The 13,713-nt window shown below is 35.7% G+C and overlaps 1 protein-coding gene across 1 annotated transcript in view; it reads right to left on the bottom strand.

Moving 5' to 3' along the window:
* Positions 1–13,713, bottom strand: part of LARS2 (leucyl-tRNA synthetase 2, mitochondrial) — an 82,819-nt gene that overhangs the window by 56,660 nt on the left and 12,446 nt on the right. The window contains exons 4-6 of the mRNA XM_030943528.1: positions 11,745–11,836; positions 9,856–9,916; positions 2,078–2,167 (exon numbers count right to left, since the gene is read on the bottom strand). Of these exons, the coding sequence (XP_030799388.1) occupies positions 2,078–2,167; positions 9,856–9,916; positions 11,745–11,836 (243 nt within the window). The remainder of the gene's footprint in view (positions 1–2,077; positions 2,168–9,855; positions 9,917–11,744; positions 11,837–13,713) is intronic.

Below are 13,713 nucleotides of genomic sequence, written 5' to 3'. Positions count from 1 at the left end.
CTCTGAAACCATGACCCCAGGAAGCTGCTCAAAGTCACCTACACAAAGAAAGCAGAGAGCAGGAGTGTTCAGAGCACACCAATTATCTCGCTCTCCTCACTATGCCGATGCAGACCATGTGCTTTTAAGGCAGGATTCATCTTGTCTGACTTCAGCTCTCCCAAGTGTGAGTATCTATCTGCAGGCTTGCGGTCTCTGGGTCCACTATGGATTACAGGAGCATCAGGGCAGGTATTAACCTCAGTGAGGCACTCACATCTGGCCAGGTCAATAACCTCCACAGTACATTGACTAGGCGAGTACTGCAGGAAAAAGGGTCAATTTTACTGCAATGAATAAAGGTGCCCTCTCTGGATGCTGCAGCACTCAGGCAGACATTGTTAATCCTCCATAACTGCAGCTCCTGGACATCCTGAGCCTGTGTCTCCCTGCCAGGGTAATTTCTGGTCAGACATGCACACTGCTGGAACAGAGCATTAACTAGGCTAACGCTCTACTTGCCTTATTCTTATTGTCACAGTAAGACTATGAATTATCTCTTGTAGCCAAAATGAAACTGTAATACAGGAGATTTCAAGCTGTGTTTAATAGACATTGCAGATACACTGACAACATGAGACAAATATATGCTTTAAGTATATATGACTGTTCAAAGAGACCCAGGGTTATGGGCTCTCTCTGCCATCTGTTTCTTGCCAAAAAGCAACTGGTTCATATCCACCAGGGATTACATCCCCTACAGATTGACAGATGCTGATTTAAGTCCTCAAACTGATCCTTGACTTGAAAGCAGATGGAAGTTAGAAGTAGATTCAATCACTGGTATCCAAACACCTCCAGGATCCCACAGTACTCGGAAACAGAATACAAAATTTATTACTGTATATCATCCCTGCTTTAAATGAAGCAGCAAACTTTTACTTTTCAGACTCACCTGAGTTCACATGTCAAAAAAACAAATTCACAGATAAAAACTAAAAACAGGTTTGCTATAACAAAGCTGGGGGGTTAATTTTTTTTAATACAAAAAAAACATAATTACAGAAGGAAAAAAAAAACCCTCAACCCCCAATCCAGCATGCTAGTATATATTAACCATTGAGGGATTTTGCTGGTTGTCATTTAAGATCTCTGAATACAAATGCAAATAGGAGAAATAGCTCAGTAACACCCTGCTACCCTAAATGCTACCTTTCACCATCAATCTCTTTTTCCAGGTTCACAGAATAATTGGAGTACGTCCTTAATTATATCCTATGGGGTTTCCTGGTTTCTACAGAATACAAATGAAATATCAAAGCATATTTAAGAAATCTTAGTTTCCATTTTAAGTTAGAAACATTCACTAAATTGCTGCTTTGTTAAAGTGCAGCTGTTCAGGTATTTTGGAACTGCATTGCCTAGGCTATACAGAGAGTTCTCTGGACTGCTCGTTCAACATCTTTGTTTCATCTCATGTTTAAGAAATAACTGAAACCTTCACTTTTCAGATACAGTCTGACACAAAATATTATAATTTCTTAATGTAGTGGTAACTGATGAACAGCTGTGACAGTCTTATGACACCTAATACTTCTTTAATATTTTGAAGATCACAAATAGGGTTCAGGAATAGGATGGTTATACACCTGATCTCCAATTATCCTATCCAAAACCGTAAGTTCTGAGACAGCATTACAGTAATGTTAGACAGAGAAATAATCTCACTGCTGAAGAGACTCCTAATGACCACCATGTCATGTATTTCCAGGAGGGACAATAAAACCTAGAAAACAGTAAAGGCAGGAAATAAAAAACTAAAAGCTATATGCTAATCCTGCACTTCAGTGCAAATCTCTGACAATAAACACTTCTGACTTGACTTGCTACAATGGCCATGCATGTTAGTTAGCTAGTTATAAACTGCTACATAGAAAATTCTGTTATATATAAAATTAATTCTATTTTAGAGCGATTTAAAACTAACAGAGCACAATCACTTCATGACTGTGACTAGACAATGCAGAAATGTGCCACTCACATGAGTGATCTAAATTAGCATAGCAGCAAAATGTTGAAGGTCAAAGTTTGTACCCACCTCTTTTTGATACACTATCCCAGCTTCAAAAAGCTTAAGAAAGAGATATTGTGTCCATTTGTAGTAGTCTGGTAAGCAAGTGGTTACCTCCTGTAGAAAAGAAATAAAAATTTCTGAAAATATGCTCAGTATTTTCCTACACTGTTTTAACTTCAACAATTAACCCAGGAGTGTATAATATATTTCACAGAGTAAACATTAATGCATGTATTCATGTACAAACCTATTTACTTGTATAATGCTTACAATGAGTGATATTCACCTGTACACAAAACCAGAGAACATGGGCTTTGTGTGGGTTTAATGCAGAAGGAAAAGTTTCCCTGTTAACGTGGGATATAAAACTCTGTGAGATTAAAGCTGATCGATATAAGAATAGAAGATGAATGGAAGTGATCACAGCTGCCCGATCAAGGAAACAGCAGAACTAGAAAAAAAAAGCAGACTTCTCTCAAAGAGCCCTCCTAGCCAGGCTGCCTTTCCCACTGTTGCTGAGCAATGAGAAGCAGGAGCAGAGGCTGTGGATGCTCAGAGGCAGCAGGGAGCTGGCTGATGTGAAGCAGGCAGAGCGAGAAGCTAACAGCTGAAACTGTGGGTGCAGGAGGAGAGAGAGAGAGAGAGCAGCGCTGAGGAGCTGCTGGCACACGGACTGTGCGGGGCAGACAGCATGGAGTACAGGGTAAGGCTCGGCAAGGGCAGCTCACATCCAAAGCTCAAATAAGCAACTGCTCCAAAAGGCAAGAGAGCTCAAGTTAGGAGGATGCTCTAGGTTAATGGAAAAAATGAGTCATAAAAGTCACAAATGAGGAGGATGGTTATGAAGGAAATAAAGACAGATAAAAATAAAAGACAACATAAGCAGGAGGAATGGCAGTTAAGAGAACAGCAAGCTGCAATATAATGGATAGTTTTTTTAAAACTCAAAAACATCTGCTAAGTTTTTAGTGAACTCTGATAATTAAAAAACAAGCTGCTTACCAACTGCTTACGAAGCTCCATATTTTAAATGTTTGTTCTTAAAAAGTTCTAACTTAAAATAAGCATTAATATGCAAAGACAACAAATGTATTCCATCATTACAGACTCTGTTTTCTCAACACAAACACAGGTTTGAGAGATGTAATGGAAACCCACATACCTGCTTGAAGTGAAAGATGGCTTCTATACCAACTTCAAACTAACATGAACATCTCTTGATTTTAAAGTTACTGACAAAAAGTAAGCCACTGATACAATTTATTCCATTTGGAGTAGTTATCAAGCATCAGAAATAGCTTTAAATGTGAAATGTCTTTCACGTGGGCTTTCCCATCATCCTAGCTTCCCACTACACACAGCTCCTGCAATATCATCTGCTACTCAAATGACATCTGAAATGCTCTAGCAGAAAATTTTTATTCTTTTTCTAAAACCTTATATTCTAGTTGCTTTGAACTTTATATGCCAGTGCTGAAACATAGCTTTTAACAATTAATATGACCTTTGAATAAATGTGCCTCAAAAGTGTGTATAAGAGGCTTTCAAGATCAAAAAGAGACATTTAATGGCAAGTTTTCAGCTCAGCATGTGAAGACCTAGTAATGAAAAACAGTTGCTTGATTAAAACCCTTTGCTCTGCACTGAAAAAAACCTCACTTGATAAAAATCTGATTTCCATCTCTTCAACTAAGCACATTTAATAGTTTTTTCGCCCCCTGCTTCTTCGCACAGTGACAACAGTTCTTGTGCCAGTGTGATGCCACTACAGGCAACAGAGTTTCATCACTGGAGTATCAGACACACAAAAGAAGAGACTCAATCCCTTTCAGTGCATTATAAGATTATGTGAGCAACAGGCAAATAGGTAGGATAACAAAAGTGAGCTGTCAAATAAAAATAGAAAAGTGAATGAAGATTGGTCCTTTTGGCCCTGAAAGGCAGATATGTGTCAACTGAAACAGAAAGATGACATTTCCCAATCTAAACAAGCATGTTACAAGCTTGAGCTACAAGATACAAGCTAATTGCTGCAAACAGAATCCCATGTACATGATCCCTCACAAGGAGGAAACAGACATTTCTTTGAAAGAAATGCAGCAGACAGTATCACTGAAAAAGAAATCTGCTGTGTGGTCACTGAGATGCAAAAAGATCACTCAAGTTTAGAATTTAACTTTATAATCATGAAGGTTTGGAGTAACATTTCAAGTTAATGAAGAAAGAGAAATTACATCACTAACAAGTAAAATGAGGTGCTGAAGCCAAGCCAGCAAACTCCTGTCAATCTTGAAATGTGTTTTGGTGGTTTTTTTCCTATTATTTAGCACAGTGTTTTGGGGGTTTTTTTCCCATTATTTAGCACAGTGTTTTGGTGGTATTTTTCCTATTATTTAGCTCAGTAAGATTCACTGTTATAAATAATTTTCTGGGTATTCCAGTTACTGACCTTGATTAAATGAATGATGTCTGGTAAAAAGTTTCCATTAGGCTGCCATCATGCTTAAATTAAGGTGAATGTTAACATCTCTATTTATACTCTATAAGCACGATAAAGATCTGCAGAACACTAACAGAACTATCTTAACTCAGAAATACACAAAAGAGTTTATAAAAGGGTTTGAAAAGTAGCATGCTGGAGCCCTTCCAGCCTGCCAAAAACTGTACATTTCTGCTTCTCATTTGCGATCTGAGCACTGGCATTACAGTATACATATAGAATCCTGTATCATAAAGCAGTACAGTGAATATATAGAACAGGATATTACCATATTTTCTACAAAAATAAAATACCTACTAAAAACCCAAACTCCTCTAAAAATATGTAAGATGCTGCTCAGCTGTCCACTGCATGTGCCCTTTAGTGCTCTGTGAGAGATTCAGTGATCACCCATCACCTCAGCATTTCAGAAGTATTATGAAATGCCAGGGAAAGCCTCTCCCTCTTCCTCCCATCCATTTTGCCTTTTACTTTTGTCAGCTTTAAACAGACAGTCTCACCAAAATGCATCTTCATCTTTAGTTACTGTTACTGTTCTTTATTTCTACAGGAATGACACTCATTCATTAATAGAATTCATTACAACAATTTAAATAAACCCCCTATACAGGTGGTTTGATTTTAAAAGAGCAGATACTGGCAAGGCATAGGAAAGACCCCTATCCTTACCAAAATCTACTTTGCTTAATCCATTTATTGCAGCACAGTAATTTGTTCCAAACAAATACCATACCAGAGGGACTGGTAACTTCTTTATTTTTGCAAATAAATTTTCAGTTACAGACTAAACGGTATTATTATAATCTGGATTTGATATCACTGTAATGTGGGAAGCAATGGGTCCATGTAAAGGTCAAAAAGCCACTCACTATTATAAAATCTGATTTAAAGGGTACCTTTCAACTACCAATAAAAATAAGAGTAACCAATAGTAAAGAATCCTGCATAAAAACACCAACAAAAACCAAAAACTAAATTTAGATGAAAGATTTTGGTGTTTAATAAAAGAAAAAGGAATTTTCAAATGCTTTGTTTTGAAATTCACTATTTGTTCTAAACCTGCTCTCTTCTTACAATTTTCTATTATGAGTCTCTGACCTTATAATTCATTTTTGCTTGTATTTTTAAGAATAACGTTACAACTTCAAGCTACTTCCATGGCTATATTTAAAAAAATAAAAGTAATATTTATAGGCTGCATGAAAAGATTTATTTTTTCCTAAGATCCACCAGGCTTTATGAATAACATATAACTAGACTGGAGATATGCAATTTCCTAGTTTATTAATAATAAATTTATTTTTAGCACAGTCTTATGCTGTCCTGAAGACAGGCATGTTGCACCTCTTTAAAGGGAGATAAGAAGAAAAAGTCAGGATGGATTTTTTTCAAAATCTATTTGGGAAGATAAAACAGTCTTTAATCAATTATCTGCCTATTTTGGTTTTCAAGGCCATGCACTACCTCATCTAGAAGTATAATTATTTGATTTTCAGAGGCTTGGAGCTACACCAACCGACATTTCTAAATTAATTTAAGTATTTGTATTTCAAAGGCCTTTAGTTTTATGCTTTATTAGCTACAAATAGAAATGTCATACAGTGCCTGCATTTTGGAACATGAATATATTTTCTGGAAAAAAAAAGCAGTCTTGTATCAACAGTTTCATTTTTTAAAAATTTAATTATAATTGGGTCAATGGTACATGGATGAGAAGAAAATTTCATAGGTAATAATCTATGTACTGTTGGTTTTATGCATGTTCAGGCAATACACACAAATGACAGCTTCAAAATTAAATACAAAATTATCTGCACAAAGAAAATCTATCAAAGATTTATTTTTATTAATGTACAGAGCAGACGGGGAACATTAGTCTCATGCAAAAAAATATGTCACTTGGAATGCAGAAATTGAAATTACTAAAAAACCTTCACAGAAAGAGCTACTTTCTGGGAGAAAGTTATGGATTGCTAATAACTGGTGAACTGATGGCTTACTGGGAACATGCATTTGGTCTGATGACGCTCCTGAACAAAATAAGGGAAAAACATTATATGCTTTTCATTTTTTGCTGCTGATGATATGAATCACTGAAAATGATACTGCTTAATTCCCCTGAAAATCATGTTCAAAAGAAGTCACAGGCAGCTTGTTATCCTGTCTGGGGTGGTATTTTCAAAAAATCTGATCACCAGGAATGCTCAGATTATAGTTATCTTAAACCCAAAACATAATGTTGGGGATTTTTTAAATTTTCCATGTGTTTTTTAATGACTCTTAGAGACATTTCTTCCATGCTCAAACTTCAGCTTTTCAACCTTCCATTCCGAGAAACATAAATGTTCAGAATAGAAATGTTATCTCACTTACTGATTTTTAAAAAAATCTCTCCCCAGAATCACACCATTTTCAAAGTGATTTACAAATATAATACATCTAACTTGAGGCACTTAAAATACCTCCATGTTTCAGGTAAAAAAACATCAGATAATCATTTGTATTCAAAACTACTCTAAGGAAAAGTACTTACAGAGTTATTTTATTCATTTCATTTCATTTTTCATTTGCTTAGATTTTCTGTTTAGGAGAGTAATTTTGAAGTGTCATTGTACCCTGACTGAAATAATCTAATCTAATTAATCTAGCTTTTAATAAATGTCTTATTTAAGATATCGTACTAGATAAGTAAATTCACTGACAGCTACGAGACAGAAATACCTGCACATTTTGATTTGTAATACAGAGAGAACAATGAAAAAAAAATTGAAAAATAAAAGAAAATTTCTAGTATTGCAGGTGCACTGGGATTTGTTCATACTAATTTTATCAAGCAATGAGATTTAACTAGTCTTTGTATTCCTGGACACAAATTTCTTGACAAGCAGACATGACTATTAGCAAGAAGACTCTTTAGGACAGCTATATGCACTAGGTTCTCAAAATGGATTTTTTTTTTATTTTTTCCATTTCTCTTTTCCCCTACCATATGTAAAAGGTAAAGTTTATGTAAGTTTCCTTCCCATCATCTAAGCATATACTCTAAGCTGGCCACAGAGGACAGAGACAGTTAACATAAATTCACACTTTAAAAAAGCAATTCACCACACATCAAAATGGAGCTAAGTTAGGGGAATGGGTTCCCTCCAGCATTATTAGGGAAGTACTATGCAGTAGCATAATAAAGGGGCAGATTTAAGCTACATCAATGAAATTAAATTTAAAACAGGCCCCTGCATTGTGCCACAGTCTTGTTTAATTAGACCAACCCATATAAAATCTGTTTTTCTTGGATTGTTCATAGGAGTCACTAATACTAGTGGGTTTTTTGCAGTGCCACAGTGTTTTGTGAGCCACTGATTTAGAGCCATACAAGTACAGAATACTATAAAAAAATACTCCTTACCTCAAATAGCTCACTTTTAAGATAAGCACTTGCACAGCACAGTGCTTTTCTGTGCAAAGATGCTTGAGTTAGCCCAGGAGCAGTACAGCTGAGGCAATAAGATGCTCTGCCCAGCCTAATGAGCCCTGCAGAGAAGCAGGGTTTATCAGCCTGTAAAACACCCTGCTACAGCTTAGCCCTTCCATTTCCACAGGTGCTTCTTTCATGGCCAGCTCAAATATCTGTGCATTTGTACATAATATTTTGGGCATCATTAATTTTTTGCAATTAATAAACATATCTGTTTCTATGGCCACCATTGAGTTACTCTTACTCCAATTAGTATGGCAGGCTTTCCAAGAAAAACAAAACTTAACTCATAAGCTAAGGAGTGAAAACTATAACATGTGCTGTCTTTCAAGGAACATTTTCCAGCTGTTTTAAAATCTTACTTTTCAAAAGCACCAACTATGTGTCCCTAGAGCATTCTAAAGCATTTCAACTACACAGCAGTTCAAATGGAGTTAGTAATAGGGTATCAAAGCCTTTTCCACAAGTATTGAGAGACTCCTGAAAGTTCATTACCTAAAACACAGTTTACTAGTAAAGGGAAGGTAACCCTTCAAGAACAGGCACAGAGATGACAAATGATTTTTCCCTGGGCACTTCTACTTCTTGCCATGGTTTTCAATACTGCCAGTTTTCCATTTGTTTTTCAGGACAGAAGGGCCAAACAGAAGTTTACACATGAGACATTAATTTTCTCAATTTTCCTGAAATGCAACCTGCATCACTGAACTCGTGTGTGTGTGTGTGTGTGTGTGTGCATGTGTATACTCCATAACACAGCCTACACACAGGATTCCACTGCTTCCAATACTGCTGCACCACACATACAGACAAACTCTGAGATACCAACAGCTTTAAACATTCACTGCAAGAATGCCTGCAGTGAAGCTTCCACAACAAATCTTTTCAGAGCAACTTTTTTGGCTACCAAGAAAACTTAAATCTTATTCAAAAGGCTTATACTGGAAAATCCTTCCATATATGAGACATGACACAATGTTTTTTTAGATGCAAGACATACAAATAAACAACTTCACCTTTATGATTGAAGAAAACAAATGGCATGTCTCAGACTGTCAGAAAACTAATGCTTTTCCTTTTCAGATCTACAATACTGCTATAAAAATCCAAGATTAGCATCTCCATCACTCTATTCAAAATCACATTACGGTGATAAGCAGCAGCTACTGCTGAGAATATAAAGGCAGTGTGACTGATTCACTGGTAAATGCAATAACCTCACACTCGCTTCAAACACTAATTTCTTTTTTATCTGGAAAACGACATTAGCTTATGTCTGATCGTGTTTGGTAAGTTTTTTAAGGCAAACACCTGATTCTCAAGCATTAGTGTTTTAAATAAAATTTCTGGTTTCCAGAATGATCCTGATATGAACATCTATGAAAATGCAGGCTTATACTTCGAAATTTGAAATAACATAACCGAGCCACCACTCCAATTTACTATCTTTAAACATTTGACATATGCATTGAAAACAGCACTCCTCAAAAAACACATACCTTAGCACGAAGGCATTGCTGTTTCATAAATATCTGTTTATTACCTTATTTCTAACACAGAAAGTTGATACTTCAAAGAGATAAAAAGCAAATACAAAATCAAAATGACTTTAAAGATTCTCCTATGCATTGATACTATCAGATGATATCAGCATGTCAAAAGTTAGCAAAATCTGATAAAAAGCTCAATTTTACAGTTTAACAACTTGAACTGGTTACTGCCAAAGACAGCTGTATTGTCATAAATAAAATGGTGAAATTCCATGGGTCTCAAAGCTCCATCATACAATAAAATAAAGCAGTATCCATTTTAAAAAGAAAATCTTACCCTTTCCCATGTAAAAGACAGACCTAGTGCATCAAACTGTTTCCTCATGTGTTGAATGTTACTGCAAAATAATGATAATAAATGAAAAATTATTAGCTTAAGATACTTCTAACATGTGATCATACAAAAAATCTGGTCCTTATAGAGTTCTGAGAAATCAAAAGCACTAGTTAACCTCTAAACACTATGATCTCACGAGCAGTAAAACTCAGAATTGTCAGAATACTCAAATAATAATTTTAAAAAGCCCCCAGTATATTCTGGTCCAATTCCCATAGCTATGCATATGAGGCAATACCTTTTTCCTCTAGATTTGAATGCAACTTAAAAGTAAATATGGCAGTGTAGTTTGAAGGAAGCATTACTCAAGCACCACTTCTTACTATTTTTAATTACCTTTTCTGCAGTTGAGTCAAAGGGCCCTATTAAATCTCAATGCAGTAGAGGACACTTCCACTTTGAGCTTAATCCTGCTCTATTCTGGCAACACTATCCTGGCTGTTATTTTGCTGCGGCTCTGGTGATTGTGTGGCTGTAGAATAACCTGAATCAGCCTACCCATTCAGCTGAAGATATGCCCTACAAAAATTCTCCAAAAAAAACCCCACCAGATTTCCTTCTTCCCCCTGATCAACAGGCTGATCGAATCAAAACTATGGCCCACAAAACCAGCAGAGCCAGTGCAAAGGAGGTGGTGAGAGCTTGTATCCTGGGAGGTGACAAAGAACTACAAAACTGCTGGTGGCAGCATCACCATAGATAAATATCAATCAACTCAAACACTGTCAGATTAGATGCTGCTCTGAAAGGAGTGAATTACAAATGCAAAGTAAGGATATACAGTGAAGCTTCAGTTTGAAAATGTAATAAATATGCTTTACTAAAATACCCACAATTACATAATATTAATTACTGACCTGGTGAGAATTCATTCAAATACTGAAATTCATTCAAATACTGAAAAATGGATTAATATTTCTTAGGGACTTTGACCTTTCTACTGAAAGATATTCTGTCAGATAAAGTAGTATCTATCCTCCCGGAATGGCTGACATTCATGAAACAAAGCATTTACTTCTGATCCATAAAAAATTTGCAGTGCTGAATAATTGAGTATTGCAAGTATTTATTATTATAATATCTTTGTTGGAAAAGTATCAAGAATCTTAAGATGGGACCAGAAGCATGAACAAAACCCAAAGAAACAGCATTATCAAAGAAGGAAATGGATCAAGGCCTATAAAGATACCACAGATAGATTTCTGCATCCAGAGTACAACAAACAACTTCACTTAGGAAGATTGGTTTCCAAGACATTTTCAGAAACTATTTACTTATATAACATTTTATTTATTTTAAAGAATATTAGGAGATGATAACACCCCATTCTGTGGTCTAAACCCAAAAATGTTCACAGAAATCAGCAGCAATAATGGCTGCTTAGCACTTTCCAAGATCCAGTCTCAAAAAACTGCAACGACCTCCTTTCTCTCTCCCATGGTACCAAAATCTGCTAGTAAATCTAACCACGTAACTCGTAATTTTCCCTTGTGTACTCTATACTAAGGTTCACCTCACCATGATGAAATTTTGATTTATTTATACCTGCTGGTTTGCGTGTTTGGGAAATGCTTCTCTTGATATTCTAGCATTTTACAATTTAAAATTCGTTGAGATTAAAACCTTGAAAATCATCCCAATATATTTATCTTTCAAAGCAGAGTCATCTGCACAGTCCCATAAAATATTTTCACATAACCTTGGTCTCAGATAACCCTGTTCTTTTCTGTACCATCTGTCTTCTATGCTAGTTTTGCTCTGCTTTATTGATTCGTGGCTGCCACAGTACAGGTATTCACAGTGAAATGCCAGATTTCAATTCATTTCACCTTTGTGTCCAGCTTGCAGGGTGAAGGCCATGTTCAACTGCAGCATTTTCTGCTGGTAAACCAAATGCATCCCATCCCATTGGATTTATCACCTGTCAGCAAAAAGAAAAACCACAATGTTATGCAACTTTCTGGAATGGCATCAACACACTGAGAGGCCTCTGAATAATGAATGGTGTTGGCATTCCAGTGTTTGTTTTGTCTGAGCTGAACTTCTTCCAAACCTGCCAACTATGGCCATCTTTGCTTTAAAAGATGACTATGAAGTGCACTTGTTACCTACAATGAGATGTTAGAGGGAGGTTAAAGAATTATGCAATAAACTCTCATGACTATTTCAATATCAGGTTTACAATGACAAAAACCAACTCTTTTTAAGTTTGTGCGGTGGTAAAAGTCAGCAGTTGATGCTGCCACTGGACAGAACCAAATACTCATTCAAAATAGAAGATGCTAAGTAAAAACAATTGAAACAACAGTTTTACAACTGTGACCAATGTGTAGCCTACTATTTTTTTACTTTGTGTTGAAAAACAAAATAAAAGAAAAATACCGTATGATAACTTTAAATTCACCAGATAAAATTATGAAGATGAGGAAAAACTGTTTTAGTCAAGAAGAAAATATGCAACTAACATGTCAAAAGTTGGCACAAAGGAAAAAGGAACAGTTCGACTGTTCAAAAAAAAAATTTACTGAAATATCTCTTGCAGATATAGACTACAGACTGACAAATTACTATTTCATGACCACAAATAAATAAAGGTGGGAAAAAAGTTTACTACAAAATATAATAGATAATTTCTGTTGAAATAGAGATGTATTCTTCAGTTAACATGCATGTTATTTAGAAAAATAATCTAGAAATTCAGTAAGTTTTCAAAAAACCTCTTTAATAATCCATGAAAGAAAGGCCAGTACTTAAGATGCTGTCATTAAACACATATGTATTGGATACCTGATAAAGCCAATTCTATTTCTTAACCTACAAATGTGCTATAAATTCAATAATCATTATTAAAATTACACAAGTTTAACAATAGCAAAACATGACTAACATTTTACAAGTTGTAAGAAATCAAAATTTTTACCCCTTAAAATATCTATTTATATAAAGAACATGTTTCTTAGTGGCATGTAAGCAAACAAGCCATAAAAGAGCAATCCCAGCCATATTAATCTCATAATGCATCTCCATGTGAAAAATCACCTCATTTTAGAAGCATAAGAGCTACTTTTGTCACTGCTTTGAATTATTTTTATTCTTCTTTGCCACCACTTTCCAATCTTCTGACTTAATGTAATATTTCATAACAAATATTTTATAGACGTGTTTATAAAGATGCCCTAGGCACCAACACAGTGTAAAAGCAACAGGATTTAATAGATGTGACTCTTCAGCATTCTCATTTTCAGTACTGATCTAAAACTAAACCTGCTGTCTATCATTACTCTACTGGTGCAACAACAAAACCAAAGGTATTAACCTGTGATTATCCATGATCCAAGCCAGCCCAATAAGGGCCCATGCACAGCACAATTTTGGTGTCTAAATCTAACAGAAATTGGAATGCTATTCCGTGTTACAAACTCTCCCTAACTATCAGACAAACTATTGCTCCTCACACCATGGTATCAGAAATTATGAGTCTTAACTGCCTATTCCCTCACATATAGAGGGGGAAGTTTACATGGAAAATGTCAGTTGGAGCTTAAGCCACTTCTTAACACCCCACTGAAGCACACACCTCTGCCCAGCCCTTCCCCTCCCTGACCATCCACCCACCAATCAAAACTATTGGTATGAAAAAAAAGAAGTTAAGCTTTACATAAGCTATAAATATCAATAGAATTTTAATGGACATTTTAAAATATCAATTTATGCAGCTCAGTTCTTTTTGACCACTAGTATTGCTGACAACCTACCTCTGGACAGATGTGATGGAAAAAAGCAGATTTTTTTCCCATG

This window comes from Camarhynchus parvulus, chromosome 2 (assembly GCF_901933205.1).
Source record: "Camarhynchus parvulus chromosome 2, STF_HiC, whole genome shotgun sequence".
NCBI lineage: Eukaryota > Metazoa > Chordata > Aves > Passeriformes > Thraupidae > Camarhynchus > Camarhynchus parvulus.
The sequence above is the reverse complement of the archived record's forward strand: the minus strand, read 5'-3'. Positions and strand labels throughout refer to the sequence as shown.